The sequence below is a fragment of the Hydra viridissima genome, unplaced genomic scaffold (assembly GCF_058129835.1).
Source record: "Hydra viridissima isolate aposymbiotic clone 2 unplaced genomic scaffold, HvirCarnegie_v1 scaffold_1, whole genome shotgun sequence".
Classification (NCBI taxonomy): domain Eukaryota; kingdom Metazoa; phylum Cnidaria; class Hydrozoa; order Anthoathecata; family Hydridae; genus Hydra; species Hydra viridissima.
In genome coordinates this window covers 1,916,935-1,942,823 of record NW_028324300.1, presented here as the reverse complement: position 1 = coordinate 1,942,823, position 25,889 = coordinate 1,916,935, and the positions used below count along the sequence as shown (strand labels likewise).

At 28.9% G+C, this 25,889-nt stretch overlaps 2 protein-coding genes, 1 long non-coding RNA gene and 1 pseudogene across 3 annotated transcripts; 1 reads left to right on the top strand and 3 right to left on the bottom strand.

Annotated features, from left to right (window-relative positions):
• Positions 1 to 7,320: 7,320 nt before the first annotated feature.
• On the top strand, positions 7,321 to 9,995 carry LOC149892857 (ornithine aminotransferase, mitochondrial-like). The gene is made up of 8 exons (XM_090067042.1): positions 7,321 to 8,395; positions 8,477 to 8,599; positions 8,695 to 8,744; positions 8,882 to 8,960; positions 9,060 to 9,113; positions 9,188 to 9,247; positions 9,363 to 9,510; positions 9,673 to 9,995. The coding sequence occupies exons 1-8, from the start codon at positions 7,778 to 7,780 to the stop codon at positions 9,834 to 9,836; spliced, it is 1,296 nt and encodes a 431-aa protein (XP_089923168.1). The 5' UTR covers positions 7,321 to 7,777; the 3' UTR covers positions 9,837 to 9,995.
• A 4,583-nt stretch (positions 9,996 to 14,578) lies between these two features.
• LOC149892856 (uncharacterized) lies at positions 14,579 to 15,308 on the bottom strand (annotated as a pseudogene).
• Positions 15,309 to 15,947: 639 nt separating this feature from the next.
• LOC149892855 (uncharacterized) lies at positions 15,948 to 17,505 on the bottom strand. Its single transcript, XR_016445080.1, has 3 exons — positions 17,393 to 17,505; positions 16,880 to 16,953; positions 15,948 to 16,068 (listed from the first exon to the last, which is right to left on the bottom strand). It is a non-coding gene; the product is annotated as an uncharacterized LOC149892855 (long non-coding RNA).
• Positions 17,506 to 19,279: 1,774 nt separating this feature from the next.
• On the bottom strand, positions 19,280 to 21,269 carry LOC145187783 (acyl-coenzyme A thioesterase 1-like). Its single transcript, XM_090076905.1, has one exon. The coding sequence runs from the start codon at positions 21,219 to 21,221 to the stop codon at positions 19,923 to 19,925; it is 1,299 nt and encodes a 432-aa protein (XP_089933031.1). The 5' UTR covers positions 21,222 to 21,269; the 3' UTR covers positions 19,280 to 19,922.
• Between the last annotated feature and the right edge of the window lie 4,620 nt (positions 21,270 to 25,889).

Here is a 25,889-nt window from a genome sequence, read left to right as displayed (position 1 = left end):
TTTAAGATGAGCTTGCATCGGTCCTGTGCTTCTACGACATCTTAAAGAAGTCGGCCTCAAGGTCGGCCTTAAAAAAACTTAAAAAACCAAAAAACTTAGAGTTGTAAAAAAATGCCAAATGACCTATGAAATGCATGTGATAAATTGAAGTAAAATGAATACGAAGTAAGATCCATACACTGGAACAGCATAATCACCAATTTTGATTTTTCGAAATAATAACTGAGAATCAACATCGAAGAAAGGGAATCAACCATATAACATGGTGAAAAATATTACACCTAAAGCCCACACATCAGCGGCTTTTCCAGAATACGGTTGCCCTGAAGCATTATTTACTTAAGATAAAAAACGTACAGCAATATTAGTTATTACATTTAAACATATGACGTCGAAGAAACGTTAAACTAAACCATTCATTGAAGCAGATGGCAGAAAGAATTTTAAATAAAAACGCGAAAAGAGAAAACGAATACAATTTAAAATTTCAGGACTCACAAAAGCTGCACTTTTATGAGTTCATGCTCGTCATTTTCTTGCCCTCTGGCATTCAAACGTTGGTCCACAAATTTGGAGAAACGCAGAGCGATTTTGTTAACTGTAGTAAAGTTTCGGAATAAATATAGTAACTGTCAACTAATAAATAATATTTATGAAAAACTGTATTATAAACTTTAAAAAACTTTAGGCTGTAAATTTTTATTCGACTGTAAGTTGTGGTTTTAAATTATTAATACTAATATTAAATTATTAGGGTTATAATCGAATTTTAAGGTCAAAAAATATTGCGAGCTCAATTTATAATTTATGCTGATGGTAAGCAATTTTTAAGAAACCGCTTTAAAAAAAAAAAAAACTTGCTTAAACTTTTTTTTTGATATTATTAGTCATTTGAACTTACAAAGATTTGAAATAATTTTTTCTAAATATAATGAATTTTTTATTTATTTTTTGATTAGCAGAAAAATTTCAGAGTTGAGAAAAGTTGAAAAGTTTTTTAGTTGGGGCGACTTTCTGAACATTTTTAAAGAATTTTTGAAAAAACCTCGATACTTTGAATTTTAGGAAAAAGTCGAACTTCTTTGAAATTTCAAAAAAGCTTCGACTTTCAAAAAGCAAAATATTTTTAAAGTCTAAAATATCGTTGTTTTTTTTTAAAAAAAAAGCTATAATTTTAAAACCTCGTTTTTAAAAAAATCCAATTTGTTATATTTAGAAAACCTTTGACATTTTATAGTTTTATCAAAAAATTTTACTTACCAAAATTTTTTTAAAGAATCAAAAAACTATATTTTTATAGAGTTTAATTGAAAATTTATTTTTGAAAAAGGAAGCTTCGAAACATGAAGCTTTCATCAGAAATTGATAATAAGGTCGGAATTTGGAAAGACTCAAGCTTTTTCAAATGCATCATTTTTCAAAAATATATTGGTATTGGTAGTTTTTCAACTCTGACCATTTTTTTCTGCTTTAAATTGACTTTGATGTTTATTAATTCACTTTTTTTTTAATAAAAGAGGCAAAACGGAGACAAATAGTTGGTGCAAGTTAAATTAGCTGAAGGAGTTTTTAGTAAAAAAAGCAAGTTCTACGTAATTAAAGCAAGATTGCTGCAAAAAGATTTCAATTTGAAAAGTAAAGTACAACCGTACATGCAGTGTGGCGGTCGCTACTCTGGTATTTAGTGGCTGCTTTATTTTTAATCAAGTGGGTTTGCATGACAAGTATACAGGTTGAATCAAACAACACTGCAATAGAGATAATTCTCTAAGGTCTAAAAAATTTTAAAAAGCGAACGTTTTTAATTTTTTTTTTTTTTTAACTAAAGCACTTCAAAAAAAAAACCTAGTGAATACCACAAGCTTTCCGCGTTTTGAAGAAGTGACCCGCGTTTTGAAGAAATACTTTTTAAAATAAGTCAAAGTAAAAGAAGAAAATGAAGTCTGATTAAATAAGCGGACATGTAAAGTTACTGTAAATATATTTAACAAAAAAAAAATTTGCTAAATTACAAAACTGAATTAAAGTTAAGAGTTAAAGAAGCGCTACTTTTAAGGAAAAATGATGATGATGACCAAATGATCTTTTTAAAGTGAGCTTGTTTCGTTTTACTCGCCAATAAATGCGATGCAACTGTTGCAGCTGTTGCAACTTTTTCTCTTCCCTAATGGATTTGTTTTTCACCAAAATTTTTCTTAACTTGAAGGAAAAGAAAAAAAAACCTTCCGAAGTTTAATGACTTTGAAATTTTCATTTAAAATTTGTTATTTTTAGATTAAAATTGAAAAGAGAATAAAAATAGTGACAATTTACAAAGTATTGGAATGTTTAAAAAAAGATGTAGGGTAACTCACTCGAAGAAGATTTACGGTCAGACATATTTTTTATTTAAGGTAAAAGTTTATATTTATGTGAGCATTATTATCGGTTGTTGCTGCAGGAGCCATTATGTAGGCTTTTAAAAACCTCTACAAACTAACGTCGTATCCCGCGACCCCCACGATGTGAAAATACGTTTCACTCGTTGAAACGAAAGTAAAACTGTAAACGAACATTTTTCAGGCTGGCCATAAATTACCGAGTGCTTATTTAACAAAAACACCAAATGTATAGGAAATATTAATTAAAGCATATTAAGGTTTACTGATAATGTGCAAATTTAAGATTTTGTAATAAGGAATATTTTTATTCTGCAGACTTGCAAACTTAAAAATGTTGTAAAATCAAAGAAAAACAAAAAATGCAGTTAAATGTAAAAAAACTAAATATGCTGTAAATCTAAAATAGCTCCAAAAGAGAAAATTCATGTCACATGATCTTTGATGACGTTGACACTTTAAAATTAAAAAGCATGCGATTTTACGGTTGACTATTTTTCATATCTTAATATAAGTTTTATAAGCCTATTGACAAATAAAGTTGTTCATGCAACCAAAATGTTAAATTAAATCAACTTAATTGAAAAATTTTGTTAAAAAACAAAAGGGTTTTAAAGAAATGACCAACAGCGGCTTGAAAAACAGTTTTGACTGTAAGAATAACTATCCTGCATTACAGCAACGTTCAATAGCAATTTGTAACTTTTTTGCTTGGGAACGATATTTAGAAGATAACATTTGATGACGTGTTACATTTATACCTTGAGATTTCTATGTGTGAACTAAGTTCAATAATATTTACACCAAATCTAAAAATCAAGTTAAGATGTTTGTTTTAGAAATATTCAGTGTACAGAAAGGATTTTAAGTAAGAGTTGGAAACGAAACTTTGTGGAAATATATTTTTTGAGGAGCAACACACAATTAAAGCTAGAAGCAAATATTATAAGCATAAATTTCATACTCTTGTCGATTAAAAAAAGCAAGTTATTCTTCTCTTTTGAAGAAACATTTAAAAGCTGAGAACAAAATGTACTTTCATTGGTTGTCGGCTTTTTTGAAATGCTCTTGTTTTGTCTATATTTTAAATTCCAACAAGATGACAAACATTGGGTTAACTAGAGACAGAACATAAAATACTTTTAACACGTGATAGTGAGATTAACGATTATAAACTTAAGTAAAAAAAAGTTTGTTTACAAGCGTCATTATATTGACATCATTAAAATGACGATAGTTTGCTCAACGTAAGCAGATCAACACAACATTTCAAGAAACCATTTATCTGCTGTGTATCTGTTTTAATTTTATATGTTTATAGTTGTGTTTGAACAACTTAACCTGGTTCAGTATATAGCTACAACACACTGTTGTATGTAAAAATATATACAGACTACAAGATAGCATCTTTTTTGTTGTTATTGTATCTTTCTAATAACTTTATCAATCTTAATGTGTAAAAATAGGAAAGATGAACAAGGCAACTATTGCAAAATAGATTTTGGATTTTTCAAACAAAATTTTAAAAAATTCCCCTTAAACATTTTGATGCATCAAGTTACATTTCATGTCGTAACTCTCAATTATTTTTTCCTTTAAAAAAAAAAGTAGCAAAATGATCAAAATAAACTATAAAAACTACAAACTATAAAAACTAAAAACTATAGATAAACTTCGATATAAACAGTGGTTGCCATGGAGTGTAATACAAATACACCGTTGACTCCAGCCGTTATCAAATGTCTGAAACAAGTAATGGATCCGTCGAGATTTTTTTGATTTTTATGTAAACTTGAGCTCTAAACTTAAAATTTGGATGAATTCCAATGCGCCATTCATTTAGTAAGTCAAAAACATTTGTCCATCAACTATTTCTTTTGTATCTATCATTTTTCAATCCTAATATACGGTCGAAGGAGGTGAAGTAGAGCAATTTTGTCTCAGTTAATCCGATGCAATTTATCTTAAGCGTTAATAGAAACTTTATCTTTAAGAGTTAATAGAAATTCGTTGTCGCCTAAGCAAAAAATTTAAGTTTTATGCAGCTCTAAAACTTCTCTTTAACGCGTGTAATTGAATCTAATTTTGAAGAATAAGAAGCAGTTGTGGTCCCTTAGTTCTCCTCGCGCTCCTCTATTTAATTATTCGCATAAAAAGAAAACCATAGCTTTTTAATGATGCCAAATGAATATTGGTGTGGGTCTGCATTGTTTTAGTAACAGGAATATAGTTGGAGGAATGTTGAATTACGCAACTTGCATAAAGAAAAAACCTGTTGACACATCAAATTTCAGCAAGAAATTCCAACTTGTAATAGAAAATTTTACTTTCAATGTTTCAAAAAAAAAGTTTGACAATATTATACTTCGTATGCCAAATATTCCCTTTTTTTTGAGTAACAGAGTGCCTACCATTTTTTCCTGTTTAATCAACTACTTGGTTGAATCCCGGTATTAATTTACTTTGGTATTAATTAATTTTTTGTCGAGATTTCTAATAAACTGTAATAAATCATGTAAAACTCACAATTACACTACAAATTACAAGTACACAAATCGTATAAAATGCATGTGATGAATTGAAATAAAATGAATAAGAAGTAAGAATCCATAAACTGGAATAACATTATTACTGATTTTGGTTTTTTGAAAATAATAACAAAGGATCAGCATTGAAGAAAGGAAATCAACCATATAACATAATATATGGTGAAAAAAATTACACCAAAAGCCCAGACATCGGCGGCTTTTCCAGAATACGGTTGGCCTGAAGCATTATTTACTTAAGACAAAAAACGTGCAGTTACTACAACAGTTTAAACAGGAGGTCATATGACGTCGAAGAAACGTTAAACCAAACCATTCATAGAAGCAGATCGCTACTGAACCAGAAATTCATTGTTATTTATGGTTAATGAAAAGAAAATTTTTAAGCCTCTTGAACTATAGTTATAGGAATATATGCTGATTATAGATATTTATAGTTTTCAAGATCCATTTCCCAAATACTCTTGGTTTATCACTAAATGTTTGTTTAGACGATGGACGAATGAGAAAAAAAAAGAGACCTGGAATTTCACCCGACGCTAAACACAATGGTGAAAATCCAGCCAAGTAGGAACTTGCAATATCTTATTTGATATGCGTTGCTACATACATACATACATACATACATACATACATACATACATACATACATACATACATACATACATACATACATACATACATACATACATACATACATACATACATACATACATACATACATACATACATACATACATACATACATACATACATACATACAATGTTGATATTTTTTTAAACATGAAAGTTTATTTGTAAATAGCGTGCTTTATTTATTTAAGAATGATATTTATATTTATAAAAGATTTTAGTCCAGATCCAAGTTCCTGTCAGTCACACTGTGATAAACCTGCCTTTTAAACTTTATATATTTATTGATAATATTTAGTTAATAGAAAACACCACTACTGAGATTTAGGAACGTTTTTAAAGCAAATAATTGAACAAATAAGTAGAACGATAGAAGCTTATGGGTTTTTTTAGGTAAAGATCACAGCAGTAATTTTAAAAATAAAACGAACCCAAAACAACTAAGCGTATGTTTCCTGCATATGGGAAATTGTAATTCTTATTTTTAATCTGAAATCCTAAAACTCTTAAAATTCAAATCTTAAAAATTCTTAAAACAATATTAGTTTTTGTTTTTCTTTATCTTATTATTACTTTACGTATTGTAAATTTTATGGCCCTACGTCTACTGGGTCAAGTTTATCGCCCTTTGTCTACTGGCTAAACCTTAAGAAACCAACCTCAATATGAATAGCGTCTTTCAAGATCACCAGGATATCTTACCACAGTTAGTTAAAGTATGGCGGGAGTTAGACGCGTTTGCGTTTTGTAATTCAGAATACTTAACATAATATTCTTAACACAGGAAAGACTATTTTTCGTAATAAAAAGATTATAGATACCGTAAATTTTGTAATTAATAATTAAATATCGTAACTTAATTGATTGTGATGCAACTTTTTAATAATTTTTTTTTAATGAATATGTTTGAAACATGGAGCTGATAAATTTATGCGCAATTTGGCGAATATTAAAGCCCAGTGGAAATACTGCCCACTCAGTTAACTAGGCCACAAACCACCAAAGTTGCATGACGCTTGCGTGACGTTTTTGATGATCCGTTTTTGAATAGGAAGTAAGGTAAAGCTGAGGCGTTTAGAAGGAGTGTCCATTGAACAGATTTTTGTGCAAAATTTGTAGTTTATAAAAACAGCAATTTCTCAGTTGTTATTAACAACTGTCTGTTTATTAAATCTTTTAAAAAAAGTCAGAGCATTTCTTAAAAATGCATCAGAGAGTTTAAAACAACCTCTGTAGGCATTCGCGTCAAGAGATGATAATTTATTAATAAAATAGGTTTTATTTTTTTCTAAAAACTTGTTTTGGAAAGTAGTTTTTCTAAAAAATATTTTCTGTTAAATGAGAAGTTTTTGATGGGCTAATAAACTTTAACAAAATCGAAATGCAATATTTGATTCGAAAGCCAAACAAAGTGACATTCTTTTAAACTTTATGTACGTTCCAAGTAAAGACTGAAATAGTATTAATGATAATCTTAAGTCCGGATAACACAGATTAAAATGATTATGTTAAATGTCTTTACGTCACTGAGAGATTCAACTCATATTTCCCAACGAATTTGACTTTTTTTAACGAATAATTTATGTAACTTAATACTATAATAAGCTTCGCAAGCATGTGACAAAACTGTGACAAGTTCGTGACGAGACTGAATGTGTCAGCGGTAATATGCTTTATAATGGGTTCTCAACTTAAAACTCAATTTATTTACGTCATTTAAAGCACTTCGCTATGCTAATTGTTAATCGTTTCTTGTTTTTATTACCACTTGTTCTGTTGATTGTGAGAAGTTGACGTTTCAAGGTGTTATAAATAAATTCGCCTCAGCTAATTCATTATACAAAGGGTAATTGATCTCACCATATCACATAACAAAAATGAAAACTTAATCACAGAAGGTTAACGTCTCAGGTGGTATTTTGATATAAAGGGGGTGAGCTAATATTTTTTATTGATTATAGTTCGCCATAAATGTAAGTTTTGTCTCATCGGATACTTAAAAAGTAATGATAGCATTTTTTTGTTTGTTGAATAATGTGAGATGTTTTATTTAAATATCTCTTACATGGATATCACTTGCTGTTGTATTGTTTTAATTTTCGTTTATGCTGTTTATAAATATATTTGTGCATGCATGCTATAATTACTTAATTATAAACTGTGCGAATCTTTTTAAGTTTTTAGTGATCTTTTTTTAGTTGAATAATAAAATTAAATAAGATGCTTTCAAAACAATGGTGGAGTTCTATCAAGAACATCCTTCATTACGAAAAACGCCCCAGGTTGTATTGTTCATACTCTGCTAAAGCGAAGGCAGTTTTTGAACGAGAGGATAATTTTGGGGCGCACCATTTTGCTCCCCTCCCAGTAGCTTTGTGTCAGGGAAAAGGAGTGTATGTATGGGATGTTGATGGTCGTCGGTATTACGATTTTCTCAGTGGATACTCTGTTTTAAACCAAGGTCATTGCCACCCTAAAATAATTGATGCGTTAAAAAAACAAGCAGACAAACTTACTTTGACGTCCAGGGCGTTTTACAGTGAGGCTTTGGGAGAGTTTCAGGAATACGCAACTAAATTATTTGGATATGATCGTATTTTGCCAATGAATAGTGGTGTAGAAGGAGGAGAAACTGCATGTAAACTTGCACGAAAGTGGGGTTATAGAGTGAAGGGTATTCCAGAGAACCAAGCGAGAATAGTTTTTGCTGAAAAAAATTTTTGGGGGCGAACTTTATCAGCATGTTCAATCTCCTCAGAACCAGATACCAGAAATGATTACGGTCCATATATGCCAGGATTTGACATGGTCCCTTTTAACGATATAAAGGCTCTCGAGGTAAAAATTTATATATACTAATAGAATTCCGATTCTAACATCTAAAGGACGTTGGAAAATAACTAACGTTTTATTATATAGGAAAAGCTAAAAAATCCGCACACATGCGCTTTTATGGTCGAACCAATTCAAGGAGAAGCTGGAGTGATTATTCCTGATGATGGTTACTTGACTAAAGTTCGTGAGCTCTGTACCAAGTACAATGTAAGATTAATAATTTTGAATTCCTTTTGTAGAGTTCAGTAACATCCAAACATTTGTTGCTGTAATAAAAATATTTCAAAACATTTTTTTTTTAGGTTTTGTGGGTAGTAGATGAAGTCCAAACAGGGTTAGGACGAACGGGAAAGTAAGACGCTAAAGTTAACCCTTAACCTGCATACATACATTTTTTTGTATCTTTTTTAATTTCTCACAGCACTGCTATCTGAATCCCGTTAATACACCCAAAGTTTTTTACTCTGTAAAAAAAAATTCTTTCTTTAGGTTGCTTTGTGTTCATTATGAAAATGTTCGTCCGGATATAGTTATTTTGGGAAAGGCGCTTTCCGGAGGGATCATGCCGGTCAGTTAATTATCATTGAATTTCAAGTAAAAACATTTTTTTTATTTCAAAATATGCATTTAATATTTATATTAGCTATCATGGTTTATTCGTTTCTAGATATCTGCTGTGTTAGCTGATGACGAAATTATGCTAACTATTCGCCCGGGACAGGTATAGATATTTTATTGTAAAATTGAAATATTAATTATTTTGGAATATTTTACAATTACCAGTTTATGTTGTAGCATGGGTCGACATTTGGTGGAAATGCCCTTGCTTCTAAAGTAGCCATTGCATCTCTTCAAGTAAGGGTTCAGTTTTATCCAGGTTTTGTAGTCGATTTCTTTTTATACACACGTTAATACATTTTTGTTATTATAACCATAGTCGGGAGTAATTTTCAAAAACATTCTCCATTAGGTTTTGATTGAAGAGAAGCTTGCTGAAAATTCAATGAAAATGGGGAATTTATTCAGAAAAGAGTTGTCAACCAGACTCAATCCAGACATAGCCACTGTGGTTAGAGGAAAAGGGCTATTAAATGCCGTTGTTATTCCTAAAACTAAAGGTTATTTTTTTACTTTTCGGACATATTGTTCTATTATCTGTAACATCTTATTTCAAAAATAATCGCTTTAAAATTTTTCTCAAGTGAATTGTTTCTTTTTATTGCTTCGTCTTTAAAAACTGACAAAAACTGTGGTCTTATATTTTAAGTGTTTTAATTTAGATTATGATGCTTATTTCGCATGTTTACGTTTGCGAGACAACGGTCTTCTTACAAAGCAAACTCGGGGAGATATACTTCGTTTCTCACCTCCACTTATCATAAATGAGGTGCAAATGCTAGAAGGAATTGATATTATTGTGAAGACTATTAACTCCTTGGCGTAATTTTTTATTTACGCGAATGAGTTAATGATAAGGGAATAGATATTATCTTCACAATAATATCTATTCCATCTACGGAGCTTTATAAATAATTTCCTTTTTTAAACATTTTGATTATATTTTAATAACTTTTATATAAGCACCAGCAAATTAAAATAAAAATAGATAAAGCTAATCTAAGTTGCCATTTTGCAATTGATGCCGTTTATATTGCACATTATATGTATTTTATTGTATATAGAATATATAATATTTATTATGATGCTGTAAAAATGTGAATTATTTTACTACTAGTAGAAAAATAATTATTATACATTATATGTTTATATATATTATACATTTTTTGTTCATACCAAGGTTTTTCTTTTTAAACGTTAACAAGCATAAACCCATTTGCAAACCCTAACTTGAACTTATGTATATGTTAAATATGCAAATATTATGTATATGTCAAGTATGCAAATATACTATGTATAAACCGCTGTTTCTGTATAAAATGTCAACATTTGTTTTTTTTTTTTTTTGCTTTGTTTTTGTAAATTAATTTAAAAAGATGAAAACTGGAAATAAAAAAATGTCCTTTTTCTTTACTGTAACTGTAAAAATATTTTCTTTTATGAAAATGTTTTTACAGTTACAGTTTTAGTGGATCCCAGGTCATTTGTTAAAGATGGCGATGATTTTTTATTTTTAATGAAAATTTTAATTGGAGTTTGAACTGTGGCAGAGCAAAATTTTTCTGAATTAATAAAGACGCAGAACTCAAATCCCTACAAAAGCTGCTCTGATTTACTTTTTTGGAATAAGTCCTCATTCGAAAAAATATATCAATAATCCCTACCTACTTCTTTACCAACCCTATGCTGTATGACCAAATTGTATGCATTTATTATATTAATAGAAAACAAAGAGTCATGAGCTTAGAAAATTACAAAAAGATTTAATTAAAAATCGACTTTAAAAAATGAGGAAAATTCAATTAGAATGATTTTTAACCTGATCATATCTACTAAACTTTAGCCTTTGAATACATTATGAATTCCTCTTTGATTATATTATGAATTCCCCTTTGAATACATTATGAATCATTCAGAAACATATGGAAGTGTCTTAAAATCCTGTAAAGTTTGTAGAAAAAAAAGGCTTTTTTTTATGATTTGTCTTTCAGTACCACAAATCTTTTCAATTTAAGATTTGAGATTCTAATTTCAAAATACTAGTTTATGATAAATTACCAGCGTATTCGGAAAACTATATTTAAGTCTGTAATCTTTTATAAAACGGTCGTTTAAGCAAAACGCCCGTTTGATAATACGTGATCCCACAATAAAGTACCAAGAACAAAAATCGGATTGATGAGTTAGATTTAGGTTAGATGAGAACTCCGATAACGCATATTTCCGTGGCGGTAAATGACGAAATTGTCATTGCAATAAAAATTAAATGAAAAACCCCTCAAACAACAGAAAATCTGTTAAAAAGTACAAAAATCAAACAACGTCTTCACCTTTGATTGAACATGTTGACATTCTTATGAGTTGAAGACTCAGCTATAGGCTTGAGCCGACAATACATCGAAAGGTCACGTTTACTGGTTCGCCGACTGTAAGTCTGAAAGTTATAGTAAGGGATGGTTTCAATCAGATCCAGGATTTAAAAGAGGGTAAAAAATTGCCGAACATGAAACTGTTAATCAAGATCAAAATGCGACAAAATGAGGTTATTAAATACCGCATGATAGAACTATAAAATCTGGAATAATCAGCCAGGAGTGTCAAGGTAATATTTCAGTTCTAGCAACGATTGTAATGTAAATTCTCGAAACTTTTAATAAACCAAACGACTTTCGACAATCGAATTCGACTTTCGAGAAACGAATTCTCATAACAACATATTACAACAACATAACTACAATAACATATTACAACATCATACCAATTTTTTGAATCATTGATCAGTTCTTTTATGAATGAAATCACAATGAAATAAAAAACGAAAAAACTCCATAGCCAAATTTTTAACTACTTCTTTGATGCCCGACTCAGACAGTTGTTCTTCAGGTGATTTTTAAAAAACTTTTTTCTACTCAGATTCGTAGCAAAACAAAAAGGGTTAGAAAGAAACTCAGAATGAAATTTTTCAGAAGAACATCCTTTTTGTAAGTTTTCTTGTGATAACGACGGGCAAAAAACTTTTCAATTTTCTAGTTCAACATCAACATAAGATTTAGGATCATCATTTACTTGAAGTTTAGAATAAAACTAGTCCTCGAAAATAATTTTTTGCAAACTAATTGCAATTTAGCTATTGTGAAGGGAACTCCACTACTTTTTACAGCGCTGCATAACTCTCCTTGGCTGTTAATGTTATTTATAATCTTTATGTTGGTTCCATGGTCTAAAAAAACCAATTTCTTTTCAGTGGAAAAAAATGCCAAGAACACTACGTTAGCAACAAAATAATTTAATTTTATGTAGGGGAAGTGGGGGCAAAGCTGCATATGGACGCACAATCGTTTTTTAACATTTCCCTTTGAAAAAGTTTTTCTAATATGGCAAAAAAAACCATGCGTCGGTAAAACAGTTTCCTGCATTTCGCTTATGTCAAAAAGAAAGCCTTTTGCGTTTCTGAGAAGTTGTGCAAAATGATGTTTATTTTGATAAAAATATTATATTTACATCATATTTTTCTTGACCTTTCTCTTGAGGATTAAGGAATATGTGATTTTAGTGTTAAACATATATGTTATCAGCGTTTTTTCATCAAGTGAAAACTATTTTTGATATCAACATAACCTAATAAGCAAGCTATAAAACTGTATTCTTTCCAAAAACTGTCCTCTTTAGCAGAACCGCAGAGACAGTAATAAGGTATAATCGCATACTTTTAATATTTATCATAGTTAGATAATTACGAATGACAATAATTACAATCGTCACACTTGAATGCATTCATGTAAAAACTTGAATAGAAATATTTTTGTTTTGAGAAGTAGGAAATTAGATTTCGTATGAATTTATTCAGGGTTTTTGATTAAAATGTTAAGCGAAGAGTATTAATCGATATCTTGTTATATTTATGTACATCTGGTGATTATTATATTATTATAAATTGCAGGTATATAATTATAAAATTTCTTAATTATGCATTTCTTCTTCTTCTTCTTCTTCTTCTTCTTCTTCTTCTTCTTCTTCTTCTTCTTCTTCTTCTTCTTTTTCTTTTTCTTTTTCTTCTTCTTCTTCTTTTTCTTATTATTGTTACTATCGTTGTTATTATTATCACTATTATTATTATTATTATTATCATTATTATTATTATTATTATTACTATTATTATTATTGTTATTATTATTGTCATAATTATTATTATTACTGTTATTATTATTATTGTTATAATTATATTATTATTGTTATTATTATTATTGTTGTTAGTATTATTATTATTATTATTATTGTTATTATTATTATTATTATTAATATTATTATTATTATTATTATTGTTATTGTTATTGTTATTATTATTGTTGTTGCTGTTGTTATTATTATCACTATTAATATTATTATTACTATTATTATTGTTGTTGTTGTTATTGTTATCACTATTGTTATTATTATTGCTATTATTATTATTGTTACAATTATTATTATTGTTGTTATTATTATTTTTACCTTTATTATTATTATTATCGTTAGTATAATAATAATAATAATAATAATAATAATAATAATAATAATAATAATAATAATAATAATAATAATAATAATAATAATAATAATAATAATAATAATAATAATAATAGTAATAATAATAATAATAATAATAATAGTAATAATAATAATAATAATAATAATAATAATAATAATAATAATAATAATAATAATAATAATAATAATAATAATAATAATAATAATAATTATTATTATTATTATTATCTATATTATCTTTGTTATAACTATTGTTATCATTGTTTATACTATTATTGTTATAATTATTATTAGTGTTGTTATTATTATTATTGTTGTTATTATTATCACTTTTATTATTGCTGTTATTATTATTTTTATCGTTATTGCTATTCTTATTATTACTATAATACTTATTATTATTGTTAATATTGTTACAATTGTTATTATCATTGTTTTTATTATTATTGTTTTTATTATTTTTGTTATTATTATTATTATTAGTATTGTTATTATAATTATTGTTATAATAATTGTTATTGTTATTATTATTTTTATTATTATTATTTTTATTGTTATTATTATTATTATTACTATTATCATTTTATATATTATTAAGTTGTATTACAAAAACGTGTTTTGATTATTTGTCCAGTTTATGAACGGTTTTTTTTTTCTTGATGGCCTATCATTAATTTTTTGATTGTTATATTTAACATGACCTGAATGAAATCATGCAGTGTCTAGCATCTCAAATATCTTAAATGAAAACTCCAACATTGAAATGCTGAGAGAACCAAGAAAGATCTTCATTTTACATATTCAAATGTGTAATGAAATAGATGAGAATAATTTACTCGGGCAAGTGGCGGCATAACAGCCCCCATAACGTTTAGATTAATGAAATATGAAAATAAAAACGACATTTTTTTTAACAGTTATTTCAATAACCAAATTATTAAGATTTAAATTGCTGCAGTTAAGAAAAATAAAAACGGTTTTTGAAAGTATTATTACACAAAAATTACACTTAGCGATAAAAACGGTTATGCCCTCTTTGTGAGGCACAACCACACCCTCATAAAAATCGTTGGAGTACACTTTTCGTGGTAAATTTTCTTTAAAATTGTCACAGCTCAGATTATTTGCTGATTTTGCTACACGTTTGCATACTGTTTAGGCGCTCTTTGTATTTACAGTCTGAGTTTTCTCATTCGAAATACTTACAATTTCCGTAGGTGTAGCATTTTTTGTTTCTGAAGTTTTGGCAACTGTTTGAGCATTTTTTCTTTTTTTAGTTTTTAGAACCATGTGATTTTCCAGTTCCGCTTTAAATGGTAAACTGGTGAGTGTAGCTGTTTTACCTTTTTGACATTGTTTTCGAGGTTGGAGAGTTTTCTCATTCGAAATACTTACAATTTCTGCAGGCGAAGCTATTGTGAAAGAAGCCACAGATGCTGAGGACAAACTTTCTGGTTTAGAGCAAGATGTAAGGGATACATCTTGCAGTGAAATAGTTTGTGTTTGACACTAAGTGGTTAGATTTGGTGCTGCAGAAACCATCTTAGGTAATGACCTATTGGTTTTTTCTGAAGGCTAAAACATCCAATCATCAAAAACTTCAGGTTTAAGTAGACTTATTCCCGTCTTTTACAGTCGTCAACATGTTTACAGATTTCATATAAGCTATTCCAAATAGTTCTGGAATCTGATATTCGGTCACAACTCTAGGATAATGAGTACGCAACCAAATACGAATATCATTCGATTAGTTACAATTAAATGGTGCCATGAAGGAGACATCTAGTGGCTGCAGACGGTGTGAAGAATGTGGTGGGAAGCAAATAACAGTGACATAATTTTCATGTGCTTTCATTATGAACTCCATAGTTTTTGTATGTCTTGCATGACCCTCTACTAATAGCAGTACAGGCTTTTTTTTGATGGCATTACAAAGAACAGAAAATATTCGAACCACTTCAAAAATATATCTGTTTGCATCCAACAACTATGGTGATGCAATGCAATAGTACCCGGAGGAGCTTTTTCGATAATATTTACATTCTCCGGAGCTCTATTACAGGGAAAAAAATCAAGGGGGGCACGTATATACCGGAGGCACTCATACAAATTTCGATTGTTATTGTTTTCCCTCGTTTAGCTGATGTTAGAGTTCCAACTTGTTTTTAACCCCTCTTTGCAATTACTTTTGACACTTTTTTTGGTGCTGAGGAAATTTCTGTCTTGTTAACATTATGTATATATTATTAGGAGTTATATTATTTTCATATATGCTTTTTGTCAATAGTTCAAAACATTTATAATTGGGATTTTACCGACTGCGGATCGGTTAAATCTCATTGCTCTAGCTCTAGAAGTTCCCTCTGGCATATGCAAAGAAATACCAGGATTGCGTTTTATAAAGTTTTTTGCCCACTTGTAGCCTGCCATTCCGATTTCTTTGTTAAAGTTAAGTGGTATCTTGTTCTTTTCAGCTAGTTGAAATGCTAATTCTCACAAATCTTTCATCGTAACTGGAAACAAGCGACTCTCTAGAAAAATTAAGTGTTTAGCAAACTCTCGTTCAAGGGTAAAAACTGATTTCAAATTCCCTAGTTTTTTTACTGCACAACTTAGATCTAAACTCTCTAAACTTGTTGAAGACTTTTTATTCTGTCTCGCAGTGTCGTTGTTGGGATACAAAGCGCTAATGATGCCTTCTTCTACCCCATTTCCTATTTCATTACTGATTCAATAGCTGCTTTCAAGGAGTTTTCTTCCAGGATTGTTGATTAGTAAGACGTTTATATTTTCTAACCATGTTAAGTAAATGTATGATTAAAATAATAATTCAAAAAATACCAAGTTATTGATATTGTTTGTTACGCTGTCTATCAAAGAAAATGTAATAATAATAATAATAATAATAATAATAATAATAATAATAATAATAATAATAATAATAATAATAATAATAATAATAATAATAATAATAATAATAATAATAATAATAATAATAATAATAATAATAATAATAATAATAATAATAATAATAATAATAATAATAATAATAATAATAATAATAATAATAATAATAATAATAATAATAATAATAATGATAATGATAATAATAATGATAATAATAATAATAATAATAATAATAATAATAATAATAATAATAATAATAAAAATAATAATAATAATAATAATAATAATAATAATAATAATAATAATAATATAAATATTAATATAAACAATAATAATAACAATAATAATACCAATAGATAATTTAAAAATACATTCTTATTGATTTTGATAAACTTGGCTTCAACAATAATGTGTCATCAACTTAATTGTATTTACCTTCTTCTCACTGTCGTCTTTAATATTTTTCTCAATAGAAACGTTATGTGCACAGCCAACAACTAAAGCAGTTTCTGGCGATATTAAAAAACACTATATATTAGTATAAAAATATACATTTATATTAAAATTACATTTTTATCTACAAATAAAAATATCAATTTAAGAATAACGTTTTTATCTTCCAGATAATGAAGTGATTTTAGTAAAATGTTATATACTGAAACCATGAAAATATTTCGTTACTATAATAGGATAAAATTTTATCACTTAAAACTCATTAAAAATTATCATCATCATAGCTCATGTTGTTCATAGATTATTATAACTTTAGTTACATAATAATATTTATTCCTTTCTAGAAACAAGTTTCCGCCATTCCAGATGCACCTTTCTTTTATGGCGGTCATTTATAATGGTGGTTTTGTATAACCGATTTTGTTATGAGTTAAAGTGTTTTCCTTCAACTATAACTGATCTATTAAAGACATCTTAAATACATTTATACTTTACCAAAAAAAGATATCTCTGTATCAATCTTGTTTATATATCTTGTTCGTTCTAATGATTGCTTCTGAAAACTTTTCACAAGCAACACGGATGGTTTTTTTCATTATTTACCTGAACAACTTCATAAGTTTAATTCCCATTGATCAATGGATCTTTATTCCTATTCTCGGAGAATAAAGTATTTTAAACTTGTCTAACATTTATCAAACAATTAATGTAACTTTTTGATACTGCAAGTTAATGAAGGTAATATCATCAGCTCATCTTTTTTACGAAATCCATAGGGAGAAAAGGTCAAAGTAAAACTGTAATGGTATTCAAAAAAAATCAAGCAAAATGTAAACATTTTGATTTTTCTAACTCTCAGAAAAACTAAAACATTGAGTGTTTTCGAATTCTCTCCTTAGCTTTTTACATAGAGATACTCGTTAGATATTTAGCTTTTTATATAGAGATACTCGTTAGATATTTAGCTTTTTATGTAGAGATATTTAGATAGAGATCAAGAAGTAAAAATTTTAACAATAACTATTTACTATCAATAGTATAACAAACACTAAAAAATATTCGTGTTCAATAACAAAAACAAAAAATAGTGATGTATAATAGGAATAAACAATAGAAACAACAAATAAAAATGAATAAAAAAAAAAAAAAAAAAATACAAAACTTGATAAGAAACTAATGATTAAACGAATGAAATCAATGAGAATTTTCTCAGCACTTTTGAATGGCGCATGAATAAATTTATCATTTAAAAAAAAACAAACAATTTTCTTTCCTTAGATGAAAATATAACTAACAGAAAAGTTCCAAAAGTATCTAAAAATTATAAATTTTATGTTAAAAAATTTAAAAATCACACAAAGAAACAAAATAGCATTAAAATATAACAAGATATATTTGATTAAATAGAGCGGTTTTTACAATATTTGCATTTATTAAACATTATACTACAGGTATGAAAATGGATTTTGTAGTATATAAATTACTTAACGGAAACTTTCGACTTCAGTATCGGTTTTCACCGAGACCGGTTCCGAAATTTCCGCTTCGACAACCGTTATTCAAGTTAATTTACCCTCAAACGTTGTAATCGTTTGTGAGTAAATCAACTATTAATTAGAAGAACTGCAGTAATTTTAATGGAAATCATGTGACATAATTTATTCAAGTTACTATTCTCAAATTATTCCTTAATTAATGGAAATCATGTGACAATTTATTCAAGTTACTATTCTCAAATTATTCCTTAATTAAAGTAGTGAACAACCGAAATCAATAATTTCATCAAAAAATACTAAGTGTTAAATTTTGCAATGGAAAATATTCGGAGGAGAAGCTTTTTATGGAAACTTTTTACCATGACAGCCAATAATTCCAAATACGCAACTTGCAATATCTGCAATTAAAATTATCTCGTGGGTTGCTTAATCTAAAATTTTAATCACTTAGCGGACTCATTTACGAACTCCGCACCCACAGCTTTCTCCAAAAAAATATCCCAACAGAAAAAGGTTTATTCAAAACTACCGGTAGTCCTGAAAATATGCCAACTTCAGATCAGCTTGAGGCTCTTAAAATCAAAAAAAGTAAAATGCTTGACAAAAGCTCAAAAATTGATTTAAAATCCAAATAAAGTCTGAAGTGTCATAGATTTACATTTGAAATGATTTTCCTCCACTTACAACCTTGGTCAGTTGTGAATGATCCGGGATTTTTACGCCACCATACAGTTTTTACACCACATTTTGGTATTGGAAGTGAAAAATACAACAGTAGGGTGCTCAATCTTTCTCACTTCATTTCAGACAATTTGAGCGGATCAAATTCTACTTGTTATGAAATAAGTTTGATGAAAAACATACATAGAAGAAATTTTGTTCTATGGAGAAAATACTTCAATTATTAACTTTAAGTATTAAAAAGCCTACACATGTTCTTTTTTCATTCAGTTTTGTGAAATGGTAATTGTTTAGATTTATGTAAAATATTTTTTTTTAATCATAAAAGTTTCGACCTGTTTCGGTTTCGGTTACGGTTTAACTGAACCGAAGTTTAGGTACTTTCGGTTTCAGTTCAAACTTCAGTTTTCGTTGTTCACTAATATAAATTCAATATACTTTATAAGCTGTGTAACAAATATAATGTAGTAGATGTGATGTAGTGGTAGAGAAATTAATATAATGATCTGTAGAAGTTCGGAAAAAACATTTGTTGCATTTCGGAACTTGTTTTTTTGAATCAACATTTAAATAGAAAGATGATTAGTAATATATATACATATTCCGACTACATCTTTTGTGACCTATGATAACAACAACAATGATAATATAGTTACTAATATTATATCTGAAAAAAATATAAGTATAACATATTAATCTTAAACTAAAATTCAAATAAACAGAACACCAGCGTTATTAAAAACGTTTTTAAAACTTGAAAAAGTTAAGAGTAAAAACACAAGTGTAAATAAACAAAAAAAACCCTTAAGAAATCTGACATAAACAATAATAAAATATCAAAGCACCAGCTATAAAGAACATTTATGAAATTTTAAAGAGCAATTAAAAAACTCTATAACTTTTTTCCATGCTTTTATTTGCGACAGTGCATGTTCCAGAGTGTTTCGTCCACCATATTCAATATTATACTCTGGATAAGAGGCAGCAGGAGCACAAACACAAACTGGCATAAAGGGAAGATCTACTAAATGACCCATTCCCTGATAAGTTAAAACTTGAAACTTATTGTTTTTTGTTAAACTCATCTTATACTTTAGAATTTCTTGATAATGATCAACATCAACAGCCTTATCATCCAGACCCAGAACAAATAGGATGTCAGCCTTTGATTTCTCAAAAGGAATTAATGATGAATCATTTAGAGAAATTCTTTTGTATGTAGAATTGATAAAAACTGTTTTACTTTTACTGAATACTAAATCGTCACTTTTAAACTCAAACTGAGGGAAAACAATTCCGTGATATGATGTTGTGCCTCCAACACTATGGAGAGCTCCACTCATGCTAACAACTGATTTAACTTGAGGCAAAAAAGCAGCCATTGCCAAAGCAATACTCCCACCTTTAGATATGCCATATACTCCAATTGAGTTTTTATTCACAATCGGAAGGTTTTGAAGAAGGACAACAGCCTCTTCAAAATATTCTATATCAACTTTATCGTAAACTTTTGGAAGATCGTCAACATTAAAGTAGGCCAAAGCTAATGATACAAAGCCATTGTTTACAAGTATTGCTGATGCATCTTGAATTGGTAGCTGTTTCTTTGTCCCACCATATATAGTAATAATGGCAGGAAATGGACCTTTTCCAGGAGGACAAAACAAAACTCCGCGAATTCTACCATTTCTTATGAACGTTTTGGAAACATCCTTAGCTATTATCAGCCGAGTAACTTTAGTTTTGCAAATCAAGTTATCTTCTACAAAATTACTTACATGATTATTATAAACTTTAAACTCATACTCTAACGGAATACTTGGATCAGCACACTGCAGCCGACCAAGACTTCCAGGTTCATTTTGCATTGACCAAAACAAACCCATTTGTTGAACACCTTGATATGTTCCTCCAATAGATTCTGTTTCACTTAAGTCAAAGGAGCCATTGCGAGAGGTGATTATATTAGCATAAGAGAGAAAGGAAATATTTTCTAACTTGCTGACAACTGAAGCAACTACTGTTACTGGAGATTGAGCCTTGAGACCATTTCCAAATATTCTTACTGGATTAATTAAGAGAGACTCATTAGGCTCCACAACAATTTGAGCTTGACCTAGGCCTTGGAGAACTGGCCTTGACTCCATCTCATAATTTTTATAACTATAGTAAGTATAATTTTTCTAATTGTTCTAAAAACATATAAAAAATAAGTAACCAAATGCTGATTATACAGCTATTCACGAAAGTTTAAACGATTGCAGAATTTTTATCAAGTATGTTTGGTTTTTGTTTAATAAAGAAAAATTGTAAAATGATATCGACTAAATTTTTTTTATTTATTAAAGAAAAAGTAATTAGCTTTAAAATGAATATGAACATGTTATAAAAATTTTAATATTTAGTCAGAAAAAAGCTATTACAAAAAATCTTATAGGAAAAATAAGAAGCACAAAAGTTTAAACGAATTGCAACATTCGAATAAAAAATGAAAAAAAAGCCAAATTAATATTTAAAGTGTCCTCCTTTGTTTTTATAGCAAAGATAAACTCGTTTGTGCATTGATTCAACAAATTTCATGCACATCACGCGAGGTACCTTCAGCCAGTACTCATTCAAAAGTTGCTTTAAATGCTGAGTTGATTGAATTTCATGGTATGTCAGTTGATTGTCGATCCAAGACCAAATATTTTCGATTGGGTTCAGATCTGGTAATCTAGGGCACCAGGGCATCACATTGAACTTTTTTTTCAAAAAATATTCTTTGATTGAGTGTGCTGTATGAGCTGAAGCCCCGTCTTGTTGAAAGATGAATTGCTTGCTTCTGCCATACAAGTGTCTGATTGATGGAACTAAACACGTTTCCAATGTGTTCTTGTAGGTGTATTGATTAATTCGGCCTTCATACAGCTCACAGAAACCTATACCTTTGTGAGAAAAACATCCCCAGATGCTAACCGAACCTCCACCGCCTTATCGACGATGTTGCAAAACCTGTCTGAATATTTCTCAGTTGCAAATCTTTTGACATAGATTCTTCCCTTGCGGTTTACAACTTGAAAGTTAGCTTCATCACTCCAAATAACTTTTGCTCAGTGTTCTACAGACCAGTCCAGCCTTTCTTTGGACCACAGTCGTCGTTTACGTTTATCCGTGATTGAAAGAATAGGTTTTTTAGCAGCTATGTACGTTCCAATACCTTTGTCCGACAATGTTCGTCTCACGAGCTCTCTGCTAACTTTTGGATTATTTTTTGACTCATTGAAGATTTGTGCTAGCTTTTTTGTAGCTGAGTCTGGGGTTTTCTCTGCTCATTCTGAATATACCATTTTTGTCACGGTTGCTGAGTTTAGATGGTCTCCCAGTACGCGGGATGTCAGAGACGTCCTTGGTAAGTTCCCAGGTTTTGATGGTTTTTCTAACGCAATATTCAGAAATGTTAAGTATTTTGCCTATTTGAACGTTTGTGTGATTTTTTGTCCGCGCCATACCAGTAACTTGCCATTTGATGTCACTAGAAACTGATTTTCGACCCATTTGCACGCAATTGAAATTAATTTGAAATTCACAATATTTTAAGTTGATTTTTAAGGAATTAAAAGCTGCCTGATGATGTTGTGATGAAATTTTTGATTGAAAAACTACTCAAGTATTTGCTAATTAATTGATAAATTCGCTGCGAAAAAAAATTTCGCGGCGCATTTATCAATTAATTAGCAAATAATTGATCCTAAATAAAATCGTTTAAACTTTTGTGAAACCTCTTAATTTGTATCACCTACCTTTTAATGAAATTTCTTAGTAAACGGTAATGAGTCAAAACCTACTTTTTTTTATTCTATTAACAAATAACCTATTTACCAAATTGGAAAAATAGTCATTTTGATATCTATTTCCATTAGATTTTTATTCAAGAAAAACCGAAGATTAGATTTGAAAATTCTGCAATCGTTTAAACTTTCATGAATAGCTGTACATATATTCAACAAACCAGGCTATTGGCATTAGATATTTGATTATTTTTTTCAATTAAAATTCCTGAAAAAAGTAAAAAACTTACTATACCAACGAAAAGTTTGGAATAATCCAAAATTTTAGTATAAACTTGAATAATTTCTGAAATCTGAACAAATTAATTTATGATGAATTAATTTATCTAAGCTAAATTATTATTATATAATAACATAACATAAGATAAATAGTCACTTTTTATACAATATAGTAAATCATATTAAATGCACAGTGTTACTATTACACATAAAATTTGATTCTTAACCAAATAGCCTTAGAGAAACAAGAGCTGAGTTTAACAGCAGTAGAATCAAATAGTCTCTTTAAGATTGCCTATTTTATGACTTGCCCAAAAAAAATATCTAAAAAGATAGATTGTAGTAAAAAAGCCACTACTAAAGAAAATAAATTGCATAAAGAGATTAAAACGGGCAAGAATACATTGGAATTATAGTCTAATTAGTCTAAGGTTCTTTGGACGGATGAATCCGAATTTCAGCTCTTCTTTTGAATAGACGAACATACATATAGCGTACATCTGTAGAGATGATACCGGTATTACTCCATTAATAAAACATAGCTGTGGCTTAGTTATGATCTGAAAACGCTTTTCATCAAACGACCTTCCAGGACATACTACAAGATACCTGGAAAAATCTAACAACAACTTTACTACTAAATTTTGTATAGAGAATACCAAGATTTTTTGAGGCAATTATTAAAAGGAAAAAGTTTTTTATGATAAAAATGAGATTCAGTAGCTACTATCCATCTGACAAACATATTCTTTTTTTGTGCAAATGTAAACAGATTTTTAAAAATGAAGTATTCATTAAATGTTGTTATCTGAAGTTTAAAAATAGTTTTTGAAAATTCAAATTAATATATGAAAATATACAAAGAATTACATTATTGTTAGGTGATTCCAAACTTTTGATCAGTAGTATTTATGTAAAAAACAACCTCTAAATAAATTACAATTTTTTGAAAAAAGTAAAGTAAAAAATGGATAAAGTTAACCTATTACTCAGACATAAGAGTATAAGTCAAAGTACAATCCAAAATAACCATTTTATCAATTATATTTTTGGAAGTTTCAAGGTAAGTTTTTTTTTAATTGTCTTCCATGCTTTTGTACCTATCCATATTCCACCAACGCATTAAATTAAAACTTTTGGATAAAAAACAAAAGCAACATAAACACAAGCTGGGATGTAAGGAGAATACACTAAAAAACCCAAGCCGCCATAAGTAACAAACTGAAAGTTCATGCTTGTGGTTAAACTCATTTCGCCCTTTAGAACTTTTTCATAATGGTCTACAGCCTTATCAACCAGAAGCAGAACAAATAGGGTATCAGTCTTTGATCCTCAAAAGGAATCAATGATGAATCATATAGAGAATCTTTTGAGTATTGTTTTATTTATTTTTTGAGAATAATTTAAAGCAACTGGATTATTTTTATTCAGTACAAAATAATCACTTTTAAACTCCAATTAGGTGTAATAATTCCATAATATGAAGTAGTGCCACCAACAGTTTTTTTATTAATTTATAAAGGTAAAAAAAGTAGCCTTCGCTAAAGTTATACTCCCACCTTTAAATAAGCCATATACTCCAATTGAGTTTTTATCCAAAATTGGAAGACTTTGAATAAAGACAACAGCACCTTCAAATAATTATACACTTAACCGCAAAATTTACCCACCATTTATACATTTTGATTTATTTTAATTGTCGTCAATATTATCATATATTTTGACAAACATATTGAAAATAGAACACGTAACACAATTATTTCAATGATAATAACAAAATTGACTATTAGGATGGTGAAAAAAAAACCGAAACCAAATTATGATTCGTTTAAAAAAAATAAAGTAAAATGATTATTATTCTTTTACACTGATACAGCTTAAATTGAAACATTTTTGGCTTATCAATAACTTACACTATTACAGCCTGACTGCTCCGTGGCATACTTTAAATTAGAGATCTAACCCCACACCCGGATAAGACTTTGTCGCAGCTCGTCTAGGCTTTTAGATAGTTGATGTTGGCTTCTAACACGGCGCCCCATTATGTCCCAAAGATACTCAATTGGTTTCATATATGGACTGCAAGCTGGCAACTTCAAAACTTGAATACTATCATTATTTAAATATTCAGTAACAATATGTGCCTTATGAGGTCTGGCATTATCCTGCATAAGAAGGAATTCATCTCCAATGTACGGTGTAAAAGGTACCACAAAAGGTTATAAAATGTCTGCTATGTATCGTTGAGAAGTCAGACGTCCACCATCAGCAATAAAAAGCTATGTGAGAGCTGTTATAGATATTCCGCCCAAAACCATCAATGAGCCGCCTCCATATAAAGTGGCTTCTCGAATGTTACAAGCAAAATATCTTTCATTTGGTCCACTGTACACTATTGGTAAGCAATCAAAATTTAAAAGGCAAAACCTTGACTCATCTGGAAATATGACTTGTTTCCAATCATGTATATCCAAATTCATATACCTTCTTGTAAAAGCCTTTCTGTTTCTTCGGTTGTCTACAGACAATCTGGGACCAGTAGGGGGTTGAATTTTAAATTTTTTCACTTAAAAATGAATGGGTATATTTTTAAAAGCTGACACTATTAAATTTGTTTATAGAGATACATGCTTTTAGATCTTTGGTTGTAAAAACATCCCCGTAGAAACATTTTTTTTTAAACAAGCTAAAAAGGTAACCTTTTTTACGTTTTTTATACAGTTTTTTTTGTATTGTATGATACAAACAATGGTAATATATATATAT

What these genes read in the sequence shown, in the direction of transcription:
- LOC145187783 (XM_090076905.1), bottom strand. Translation starts at nt 21,221, where the DNA reads ATGGAGTCAAGGCCAGTTCTCCAAGGCCTAGGTCAAGCTCAAATTGTT.
- LOC149892857 (XM_090067042.1), top strand. Translation starts at nt 7,778, where the DNA reads ATGCTTTCAAAACAATGGTGGAGTTCTATCAAGAACATCCTTCATTAC. An exon ending in ACGATATAAAGGCTCTCGAG is followed by an intron (nt 8,396 to 8,476) that starts GTAAAAATTTAT and finishes TTTATTATATAG; the next exon opens with GAAAAGCTAAAAAATCCGCA. An exon ending in TAGCCATTGCATCTCTTCAA is followed by an intron (nt 9,248 to 9,362) that starts GTAAGGGTTCAG and finishes ATTCTCCATTAG; the next exon opens with GTTTTGATTGAAGAGAAGCT.